This window comes from Anomaloglossus baeobatrachus, chromosome 6, assembly GCF_048569485.1.
Source record: "Anomaloglossus baeobatrachus isolate aAnoBae1 chromosome 6, aAnoBae1.hap1, whole genome shotgun sequence".
In the NCBI taxonomy this organism is placed as follows: Eukaryota; Metazoa; Chordata; class Amphibia; order Anura; family Aromobatidae; genus Anomaloglossus; species Anomaloglossus baeobatrachus.
In genome coordinates this window covers 380,993,462-381,005,473 of record NC_134358.1, presented here as the reverse complement: position 1 = coordinate 381,005,473, position 12,012 = coordinate 380,993,462, and the positions used below count along the sequence as shown (strand labels likewise).

General features: G+C 49.5%; 1 protein-coding gene across 3 annotated transcripts in view; it reads left to right on the top strand.

Annotated features, from left to right (window-relative positions):
* MLH1 (mutL homolog 1) overlaps window positions 1-12,012 on the top strand; it is a 188,064-nt gene that overhangs the window by 73,848 nt on the left and 102,204 nt on the right. For all 3 annotated transcript variants that reach the window (XM_075316574.1, XM_075316573.1, XM_075316575.1), the window contains one exon: window positions 5,640-5,728. In XM_075316574.1, coding sequence (XP_075172689.1) covers window positions 5,640-5,728 — 89 coding nt within the window. The remainder of the gene's footprint in view (window positions 1-5,639; window positions 5,729-12,012) is intronic.

The following is a 12,012-nucleotide window of genomic DNA, read 5'->3' as shown; positions in this document are numbered from 1 at the left end:
AGGGTCTGAATACTTATGACTATGTGATATTTCAGTTTTTCTTGTTTAATAAATTTGCAAAAAACTTCTACATTTTTGTTTTTTTTCTGTGACGATGAGGTGCAGAGTGTACATTAATGAGAAAAAAAGAACTTTTTTGAATTTTTCAAATGGCTGCAATGAAACAAAGTGAAAAATTTAAAGGGGTCTGAATACTTTCATTACCCACGGTATGTGTATTTTTTTAATTTTGTATTTTTTTATATTTAATGGGGGAAAGAGTTAAACTTTTTAATTTTTTTTATTTTTTTTTTTATTTTTCATTTTTCACTGTTTTTAATAGTCTTATTAACAGACTATAACATGCTATTGTTTGATCGCTTGTGCTATATACATCAATACCTTTTTTTGCTTCTCAAAAAGACATGGTGATTGTTCACTTTGTGTTGCTTGGCCAAACAAATCTCTCCTAGTTTACGATCCTTCTCAGTCTTTTTTTTTTTTTTTTGTATCCAATACATTTTTGTTAACAAAAAGAAACAAAATATGCAGAATAAACAATGACCAATATCACCCCTCTTCTTCTAGTCCAAATGCTGCTTCCAGTAAGTATACATATAAGTGGCATAAGACAATCCTGGTGATACATGTCAATTCAGAAGCAAGGAAAATGTCATCCCCATAAAGAAGTGGCATCTTTGGAAAACAATTCCAAATATCTCAACAACTTGTGAGCTGCCACTCAGGAATATACCATCATCATACAGAGCTTAAAGGGTTGTTCCCATATCCAGGAACCTATCCCAGTATGTAGTAGGGGTAATCGTAACAATAATATTAGCAAATACCTCCAATTAGAAATGTAGGGTACTTTACCTGATATAGCCATGTCTCTTACCTCATGTGCAGGGCATTGCAGCTTTTGGTATCCATGGTTATGTCCAATCATACAGTAACAGTTGTTTATGGTCGTAATCATGGATACCTAAGCTGAAATGTCCTGCACATGAGGGTTATATCATGGTTATAGTAGAACTATACTCCATTTCTAATTGGAGGTATTTATTAATATTATACTTACTACATATTGGGATAGGATCTTGGAGATGGTGATACCCCTTGAAAGTAAAAGTGAGTCACCAGGCACAGACATGCATGGGCTGGAGCTATATAGTTTACGTAGAAAATAACCTGGGCCATGTCTATTTCAGGGGAGCAGAATTTGGTGTATCTAAACAGGGAGCTCAAATGTTCTCCAATTTTTGAGAAACACCTATTTTTTTATGTACATACATCTCAGGAATCAGGTTTCTTCCAATATGAGACTATAATTTTCTAAGCTTGATGCAATATATGGGAGAGTTATCCAGTGACCCTCCCTTACAGGAATTTTAGCTGTATGGCCCAGAATACAGATAAGCTCCAATGAAATCTCAGTCTTGTACAGTATTTATTAAACTTCCCATTTCTCTCTAGTATATATGAAGACAAGGGAAATGTGCTAAATCTACATTAAGGCTACTTTTACATCAGCATTTTTTTGACAAACGTCAAAAAAAACTCAAAGCACGGATGACTGGATCCTGTTGATTTATTGTTGAACGCATGCAACCGCAAGTGTTAAATTACAGGATCCTTTCACTTGCAGTTTATGGGCGGGCATTGGAGTCATCATTTGATCCGGAGTCAGTGGAACTCGACATGACAGCCTGGAAGAGAGAGAGAATATACAGTACAATGATAGCGCATTTCTCAAGGATCCAGTCACATGCGTTTGCCGTTTTTTTGACATCCGTCAAAAAAACGCTAATGTGAAAGCAGCCTAAGCTTGCCACGTTTCCAGTGCTTGGAGTCTTGGGTTTTTTGTCCGATTTTTAATTAGAGTATATAAAATCCCTTTACTTCTATGTATTAAATATAAGTATTGAAAGCCTATGTGTTTCATTAAGCGGGCCTTTTGGCATATCTAGCCCTACCTCTTATCGTGTATCTCGGCCATTTATCTCTCGAGAATCATATTCTTCTCCTCAAACTACATAGTTACTTAGGTTGAAAAAAGACCTAGGTCCATCTAGTTCAACCTTCCTCCACCAGTTCTACATTTCGTCACTGTCATTTATAACCAACAACTAGAAGGTGGCCCGATTCTACGCATCGGGTATTCTAGAATTTACGTATTGTGTAGTTAATGTATGATTTTTGTTATATATATATAGATGTTGTTGTGTGTAGTTACCAAGTGTTTGTGTAGGGCGCTGTACATGTTCTGGGTGTTGTCTGGGTGTGGCGGGGGGTGAGAGCAGTGTTGTTTGTGTGTTGCGTTGTGTGTGTTGCGTTGTTTGTGGAGCGCTGTGTGTGTGTGTTGCGCGGTTTGTGTGGGTGTGGGGTGTGTGTGTGTGTTTTGGTGGGAGGTATGTTTTGTGCAATGTGTGTTGTGCGGTATGTGCGTATATTTGTGTGTGCCGCGCTGTTTGTGTGTTGGGTGTTGTGTGTGTGCGGCGTTGTCTGTGTGTGTGAGTGTCTGTGTAGGGCGGTGTTTGTGGTTCCCAGTGTGTGTGTGGTGTGTTGTGCAGTGCGTGTGTGGGTGTGTGTGTGTGTGCTTTGGGGGGAGGTGTGCACCCCCCATCGTGCTCCATCCCCCATGCTGCGCACCCCCCATCGTGCTCCATCCCCCTTGCTGCGCACCCCCCCCATCGTGCTCCATCCCCCCATGCTGCGCACCCCCCATCTTGCTCCATCCCCCATGCTGCGCACCCCCCATCGTGCTCCATCCCCCATGCTGCGCAATCCCCATCGTGCTCCATCCCCCATGCTGCGCACCCCCCATCGTGCTCCATCCCCCATGCTGCGCACCCCCCATCGTGCTCCATCCCCCATGCTGCGCACTCCCCATTGTGCTCCATCCCCCATGCTGCGCATTCCCAAACGTGCTCCATCCCCCATGCTGCGCACTCCCAAACGTGCTCCATCCCCCATGCTGCGCACTCCCCATCGTGCTCTATCCCACATGCTGCGCACTCCCAAACGTGCTTCATCACCCATGCTGCGCATCCCCCATCGTGCTCCATCCCGCATGCTGCACACTCCCCATCGTGCGCCATCCTCCATGCTGCGTACCCCCCATCGTGCTCCATCCCCCATGCTGCGCACTCCCCATCGTGCTCCATCCCCCATGCTGCGCACCCCCCATCGTGCTCCACAGTCACACATCAGACAGTATACACGCACACATCTGATCGCATACACTCACACACACACCCCACTTCTCCCTGTGCCCACCGGTGGGCGGTCCCAGCAGCTGTGCTGCACGCCGTGCTCCTCTGCCGAGACTCACAGATCCGATCGCATACACTCACACACACACACACTCACACATCAGAACACACTCACACACATCGGATCGCATACACTCACACACACACTGACGATATCGCACATACGCGCTCACACAATCACAACATCCGGAGATACCACATGCTTCCGGCCATGTGATCCTCCGGCAGGTCCTGGAAGGTCACTGCACGCACAGGATCGCCGCTGAGAAGCAAGCGATATCACGAGATGTTGTGAGTGTGTGGATGCGATCTGATGTGTGTGAGGTGTGTGTGAGAGTGAGTATGATCTGATGTGTGTGTGTGTGTGTGTGTCTGTTCTTATGTGTGTGCGTGTATGTGTGTGTTCCGCCGCTGCAGGACCTTGATGCGCTCACCTCGGGGCGAGAGGCCATTCCGTGTGGGGGGCGGAGCCTGGGCGAGCGGCCAATCCGTGTGGGGGGCGGAGGCGAGTGGCCAATCCGTGCGGGGGGAGGAGGCGAGCGGCCAATCCGTGAGGCCGAGCGGCCAATCCGTGCGGGGGGGGGGCCATGGCGAGCCCAGCGGCCAATCCGCTGTTTGTCACCGTAAGGACATGGCCAATCCGTGTGAGGGGGGCGGAGCCGAGGCGAGCGGCCAATCCGTGCGGGGGGAGGAGGCGAGCGGCGAATCCGTGCGGGGGGGCGGGGCCATGGCGAGCCCAGCGGCCAATCCGCTGTTTGTCACCGTAAGGACACCATTTTGGAGCAAGACAGACACACAGACACAGACAGAATAAGGCAATTATATATAGATGTTTTGTGTACTGAGGAAATCATCCAGCCCTTTTTTATAAGCTGTTGTATTATCTGCCATTACTACCTCTTGTAGTAGGCCATTCCACAGTCTGACTGCTCTAACTGTAAAGAACCCTTTCCTATTTAGCTGTTGGAATCGCTTTTCTTCCACTCGCAGTGAGTGCCCCCTGGTCCTTAGTATTGTCTTTGAAAGATATAAGTCATGTGCCAGTCCTTTATATTGACCACGCATGTATTTATACATATAAATGAGATCTCCTCTGAGACGTCTTTTTTCTAAGCTAAACTAGCCTCAAGAAGATCTCTATACTGCATTAAAGGGAACCTGTCAGCAGAAATTTCGCCCAAAACCTAAAAGATTCCCCCTCTGCAGCTCCTGGGCTGCATTCTAGAAAGGTCCCTGTTATTATTGTGTCCCATGTGAGACCAAAATAAAGGCTTTATAAAGTGGTACCTTTTTGTATTCAGATACTGTAAATGTGACACGGGGGCGGGCTCTCTGCCGTCCGTTATTGTGCCTCCTGGTCCTGTATGCCGTCCCTTTTGTCACGTGATAGTATTTTGAACACGCCGCTATCACGTGACAAAAGGGACGTCATCCCTGGAAGCAGCCCATACAGTCTAGCACTACCCTGAGCACAGTGTGACCGCTGGGGAGGTTTGCGCGCTCACGAGATTATGGGCGGGTACTTGCTGATAACAATCACAGCCCCGCCCATAATCACTTGCCTGCGCACACGTCACCAGCGGTCACACTGCTCAGTCCCGTGAGACTGGCACTGGGCATGCGCGGGGATGGCATACAGGACCAGGAGGCAGAATAACGGACGGCAGAGAGTCCGCCCCCGTGTCACATTTACAGTATCTGAATACAAAAAGGTACCACTTTATAAAGCCTTTATTTTGGCCTCACATGGGGCACAATAATAACAGGGACCTTTCTAGAATGCAGCCCAGGAGCTGCAGAGGGGGAATCTTTTAGGTTTTGGGCGAAATTTCTGCTGACAGGTTCCCTTTAATATAACCCCAATGATACTGCTTCTGGTCAGGCAGTCGTCAGAGTCAGTGGAACCAATTTCACGTGTGTTGTGCATGCCTGCTGCCACTACAGATAGTGATAAACCTACTATATGGTGGGTGAAATTCCTGCCTAAGCATGTCAAAAGTTTTTATTTGTCCTATTAATGCTACCAGACTTCAAAACTAATAAGGTTTTCAAGCTCTGTTTATCTTACATTATCACAAACTAGAGAATATTCTGTGAAAACTATCAAAAATGAATATTTACACTTAATAATATCAAACCGTAAAGTGTGTGAATAATTGTAATAATTTTTATTTATATAATGTAAGAAAGTAGCATAATTTTTCTTAGAACATAGGGAACCATTATGTAGATAAGATACCTTTTTCAAAAGATATTTTCCGTACTTAATTCTCAGGGTGCCAATACTGTTGGCCATGTCTATATATAATTGTTACAGGATTCAATATTTGTTATTAAAAAAAAACATAGCTGAACATTTTTGAAAACTTATTTTTTTCCATTTAGCAAGGTGAGACCATGGCTGATGTGAGAACATTATCAAATGCCACAACAATTGACAATATCAGGACTGTGTTTGGAAATGCTGTAAGCAGGTACTGAGTCATTAAATCTTAAGTAGTAATGTAAAGTTCAGGGATCGTACCGATCACAGTGATTGTGTACACGAGCCCGATCACAAGCTTTCCTGGGAAGCTCGTGTTACTGATCGGGTCCAGTTCGGGTCCAGGGGCTGTAAAACAAAAAAAGCACATTATTAAAAAACATTATGATCATACTTACAGGTCCCGCAATGCTTCCTGCAGACTCTGTCTCCCGTCTGCTTCTACTTCCGCGTCCGATCATTGCTGTGCCGCTCGGTACGCAGCACTGACTTACAGGACCTTCAATGACGTCATAGCCATGTGACCAGTCTGGTGTGAATGTTGTACAGACATTGACTTACAGACTGGTCACATGACTGACGTCATCGAAGGTCCTGTTAACTGAACTTTGATTGTCACTGTGCAAGTGTCGCATCACATCACGGCGCACACACTCCCGACAGCAGCGGGTCAGCTGCATGTATTTCCATGCAGCTGAGGCGCTCCTGTCCGGAGAGTGTCAGTCCGTGCGGGGTGGGGCAATGTGAGATGCAAGTGCAATCATACCCTCACTATCAACCTGCTTCTCGCTCTGTACAGAGCGATGTAGCAGAGCTGACATGGCTCTCCCTGCTTCTCTATCTGTAGAGCCGCTTGTCATTACAGAGTGATGAAGCAGAGTTGAGTATGTCGGACTAAGGAGTTTTTTTTATAATAAAGATGGAGTCTCTAAATGTTTTTTGTTTTATTTCTAATAAAAAAAATTCTGTGTTGTGGTTTTTTTTTACTGTTTACTAGAAATTCATGATGGCCATGTCTAATTTGGCGTGACACCATGAATTTCGGGCTTAGTACCATCTGAGAATACAAAGCTAATATTAACCCCTTTATTACCCAGCGTGCCACCGCCACCAGGGCCACTGGACAAGCTGGGTAAAGCACCTGAAAATGGCGCTAAGAAACAATGTGCCATTTCCAGGGACGGCTGGGGGCTTCCAAGAATCCCAGCCTCCAGCTGCCTGGGTTTACCTGACTGGTAATCAAAATACAGCGGGAGCCCACACATTTTTTTTTTAATTATCACGCCGCGATGCGACACTAGCACAGTAACAATCGGTTACCATACACCAGACTGGTCACATGGCTATGATGCCATGGAAGGTCCTTTAGGCAGTGGTGCTTACTGGGGGGAACAATAATGATCGGATGTGGAAGCGGCCGGGAAACAGTTTGCGGAACCTGTAAGTATAATGACAAAGTTTATTATTAACTGTATTCTTTATGTTACAGCCCCCTCGCCCCATCCCATAACTGTAAAGCTTGAGTTTGGTGATTGGACATAAGTTTGCGTTATCTCGATTCCGATCTTGATCTTTTCAAAACGATTGGGCGAGGCTTCCGATCCCAACCATCAGGGGAATCGCCCATTACTAGTCTTAAGCAATCAATATGTAAAAAAAAGTACAAATGTATTTTTCATTGTGCTGCCTGAATTTCATGTACTTCATTATGCCATTTATATCATGGATGGAAACCTTTCCCAATTCATTTTGTGGAAATGTTTATTCCTTATTTCTTTATCGTTCCTTTGGGAGACCCAGACAATGGGTGTTTAGCTTCTGCCTCCGGAGGACACACAAAGTACTACACTTAAAAGTGTAGCTCCTCCCTCTGAGCTTATACACCCCCTGGTGAGCCAGTCACAGCCAGTTTATCGCTTTGTGTTCAGGAGGCATACATCCACACATGCATTCTCATGATTTTTTTCTTTGGAAGAGATTGAAGAAGTGCGGGTCCACGTCTGGACCCCCGGCATGTCCCTTCTCACCCCACTGTGTCGGCGGTGTTGTAAGGTTGATTTCCAAGGCTGGAGCTTTACATGCCGTGCTCCTTCGCCATCCCTCCTGGGCTCTGGCTTGAAGTGGGAGCCAGCACGGTGTCCATGCCTGGCAGGAGACCGGTCTCCATCCACAGCCCCTTGAGGATCCTGCTGGACCGGAGCACTCATCCCCAGGGACCTGGCCCTGCGTCTCAGCAGCGAAGTACCTGAGACGTTTATGTGTTGGGGGTCCCTGTTCTTTATTGTATGGGGACAGTATGCTGAATGTATTTATTTTGGCATTTCCGGCGGGTTCTCTAGCTTTCGCCCGAGAACCGCGCCGATGGTGCCTGCGCGTCGGCCTCGCCGCTCAAATTTAGGCCCCGGCTTCGCCGGAGGCCTAGTTTCTGTTTCCTGCCCTCGCATGTCACTCATGCAAGAGGGACAGGCACGGCTCCTCCCGGCGGCCGTTCTGCACAGGGGAGGGACACTCCCCACTGCTGGGGCGTGTCTCCTCCCCTGCAGGTCTCTATGGCCCTCCAGTTCCCGCTCTCCTACAGGAACGCCCCCAAGTCCCGCCCCCTCTCTTCGCTCCGGCGGCCATTTCTCAGGCAGAGTTCACTCTGCGCTGGGCCTTTCTGCACTCTGCATCCCTGCTGAGGTGCTGTGCATTGGGGGTCCGGGCTTCGGGATCTGGAGGGCACACAACACCGCTTCCAGCGGTCTGGTAAGCCACAGCCGGTCTCTGGTTGTGGACCTCTGTATATTCTCCCTGGGGTTCATTCTCTTGCAAAGCCCCCACTCCAGCAGCATGTCTCACACGAGGAGCCAGGCACCAAAGCTTTATACTGTATGCTCTGCGTGTAAGCTCCTGCTGCCTGAGCCGAGCACTTATCCACATTGTGATGTCTGCTCTAACTTGGCGGTGCCACAACCTGGAGTCTCACCCCCAGTGGTCTCTCCGGCTGACTCTGCACCTGTGGCTGAACCCCCGGCCTGGGTAGAGTCCTTTTCTAGGTCTATATCCCAGTCATTTGCTGAGTCCATGGGACTTTTGTCCAGGACTTTGATGAATATGCATCAGCCCTCCTCACAGGGTGCCTCTCTCCGTCCATCGGAGCTCACAGAGGATTCATCATCAGGTCCCAGACCCCGTCCTCCTAAGAGAAGGCGCAGGGTTTCCTCCCCCTCCTCATCCCGCGGCTCTGATTCAAGAGCTGACTCGCAAGATGAGGAGGATGCCCTTACAGGGGGCTCGGAGGCTAACTCCATGTACCCCATCGATTCCGAGGGTGACTCAGATCTTAGTGACTTGATTGCTTCTATTAATTCTGTACTGGATCTCAATCCGCCAGTATCAGAGGAGCAACCCTCTCTGGCAGAAAAGCATCAGTTTACCTCGCCTAAGAGAGTAAAGAGTGTGTTCTTTAACCACTCCAGTTTTCAGACCGCTGTGACCAAACCCAGGGCCTGTCCTGACAAACGCTTTCCTAAGCGTGGTTCTGATGACCGGTGTCCCTTTGCACCTGAGGTGGTCAAGGAGTGGTCTCACTCCCCAAAGGTAGACCACCCGGTGTCTAGGCTCTCAGCCCGGACCGTTGTGTCGGTGGCTGACGGCACCTCACTTAAGGATTCCACTGACCATCAGATTGACCTTCTGGCCAAATCTGTGTATGAAGCTGCGGGGGCCGCGTTTTCCCCGACTTATGCAGCAGTATGGGCTCTCAAAGCCATCTCTGCTTCTCTAGAGGAGATGCATTCCCTCACCAAGGAATCTATGCCTGAGATGGTTACCTTAACTGCTCAGGCTTCAGTTTTTTCATCTTATGCCATGTCTGCCATGCTAGAGGCTTCTCACCGCACTGCGGTGGCTTCGGCTAATTCCCTCGTTATCCGCAGGATCTTGTGGCTTCGAGAGTGGAAGGCAGATGCTTCTTCAAAAAAGTTTCTTGCTGGGCTCCCTTTTGCGGGTTCCCGGCTGTTCGGTGAACAGCTGGATGAAATTATTAAGGAAGCTACTGGCGGGAAGAGTACTTCCATACCACAAACCAAGGCCAGGAAACCTGTCCAGGGTAGGAATCAGTCGAGGTTTCGTTCCTTTCGTTCCTCCAACTGGTCGTCCTCTAAGCCCTCCGCCTCGTCCGCTAACTCGGCTAAGGATCAGAAATCCAACTGGCGCCCAAAAGCGCGTCCGCAGAAGACCGCAGGAGGTTCTGCCACTAAGGCAGCCTCCTCATGACTCTCTGCCCGCTCCAGCAACGTCCTTAGTCGGTGGCAGGCTCTCCCACCTTGGCGACGCTTGGTTAAAACAAGTCTCCGATCAGTGGGTGAGAGATATCATCTCTCACGGCTACAGGATAGAATTCTCTTCCAGCCCGCCAAACAGATTTTTTCTCTCAACTCCCCCCTGCTCCAAGGCCGCCGCCTTCTCACAGGCCGTGGCTTCCTTGCAGGCAAACGGAGTAATTGTACCAGTTCCCGCTCGGGAACGGTTCAGAGGTTTTTACTCAAACCTCTTCCTAGTTCCCAAAAAGGACGGTACCTTCCGGCCCATCCTGGATCTCAAGCTTCTCAACAAGCATGTTCGGGTGCGGCATTTTCGCATGGAGTCTCTGCGATCAGTCATTGCCTCAATGACCCAAGGGGATTTCCTGGCGTCCATCGACATCAGAGATGCCTATCTACATGTGCCAATTGCAGTTTCACACCAGCGTTGGTTACGTTTTACAATAGGAGAGGATCATTTCCAATTCGTGGCTCTCCCCTTCGGGTTAGCCACGGCCCATCGGGTATTCACCAAGGTCATGGCAGCAGTGATTGCGGTCCTGCACCTCCAGGGGTTGGCAGTGCTCCCTTACCTGGACGACCTTCTAGTCAAGGCTCCATCCAGCGCAGACTGTCAGCGGAGTGTCTCGCTCACTCTCGCCACTCTAGCCCAATTCGGGTGGCTTGTCAATCTTCCCAAATCCACTCTGACTCCGACCCAGAGTCTCACGTACCTAGGGATGCAGTTCGAGACTTTGCCGGCACTTGTGAAGTTGCCCTTAATCAAACAGCAGTCTCTCCAACTAGCGGTGCGCTCTCTGCTGAGGCCCCGCCGTTATTCCCTCAGGCGTCTGATGCAGGTGCTGGGTCAAATGGTGGCCTCCATGGAGGCTGTTCCCTTTGCCCAGTTCCATCTGCGCCCCCTGCAGCTGGACATTCTCCGCTGTTGGGACAAGCGGCCTTCCTCCTTACACAGGTTAGTGGCTCTTGTCGCCACAGACCAGGAGCTCTCTTCAGTGGTGGCTTCGGCTCCTCTCCCTGTCCCAGGGGCGCTCCTTCCTGGCCCCGTCCTGGGTGATACTCACCACGGATGCCAGTCTATCCGACTGGGGAGCGGTATGTCTCCACCACAGAGCGCAGGGCACTTGGACTCCGTCCGAGTCAGCCCTTTCAATCAATGTGCTGGAAACCAGAGCCGTGCTTCTAGCTCTCCTAGCTTTTCACCACCTGTTGGCGGGCAGGCACATTCGAGTCCAGTCAGACAACGCGACAGCAGTTGCCTACATCAATCACCAAGGCGGGACACGCAGCCGCCTGGAAATGATGGAGGTACAACGCATCCTTCAATGGGCGGAGGACTCCAAGTCCATCATATCCGCAGTCCACATCACAGGCGTGGAAAACTGGGAGGCAGATTATCTCAGCCATCAAAGCGTGGACGGTGGCGAGTGGTCCCTGCACCCTGCAGTGTTTCAGTCAATCTGCCGCAAATGGGGCACTCCGGACGTGGACCTAATGGCATCCCGTCACAACAACAAGGTTCCTGTTTACGTGGCTCGCTCCCACGATCCTCAGGCCTTCGCCGCGGACGCTCTGGTTCAAGACTGGTCCCAGTTTCGTCTGTCCTACGTGTTTCCCCCTTTAGCTCTCTTGTCCAGAGTCCTGCGCAAGATCAGAATGGAGGGCCGTCGAGTCATCCTCATTGCACCGGACTGGCCCAGGCGAGCTTGGTATCCGGACCTGCTCCAACAGTCCGTAGAGATGCCGTGGCATCTCCCGGACCGTCCAGACCTACTCTCACAATGTCCGTTTTTCCGACCGAATTCTGCGGCCCTCAAATTGACGGCGTGGCTCTTGAGTCCTGGATTTTGACGGCTTCTGGTATTCCTCCTGAAGTCATCTCCACTATGACTCGGGCCCGTAAGTCTTCCTCCGCTAAGATCTATCACAGGACTTGGAAAATCTTCCTGTCCTGGTGTCGCTCTACCGGCCATCCTCCTTGGCCATTCTCTTTGCCGACCCTTCTTTCTTTTCTACAGTCAGGTCTGCAGCTAGGACTGTCCCTCAACTCTCTCAAGGGACAAGTCTCAGCTCTGTCAGTTCTGTTCCAGCGGCGTCTCGCTCGGCTGGCTCAGGTCCGCACCTTCATGCAAGGCGCGTCTCACATCATTCCGCCTTATCGGCGGCCCTTGGATCCCTGGGACCTTAACTT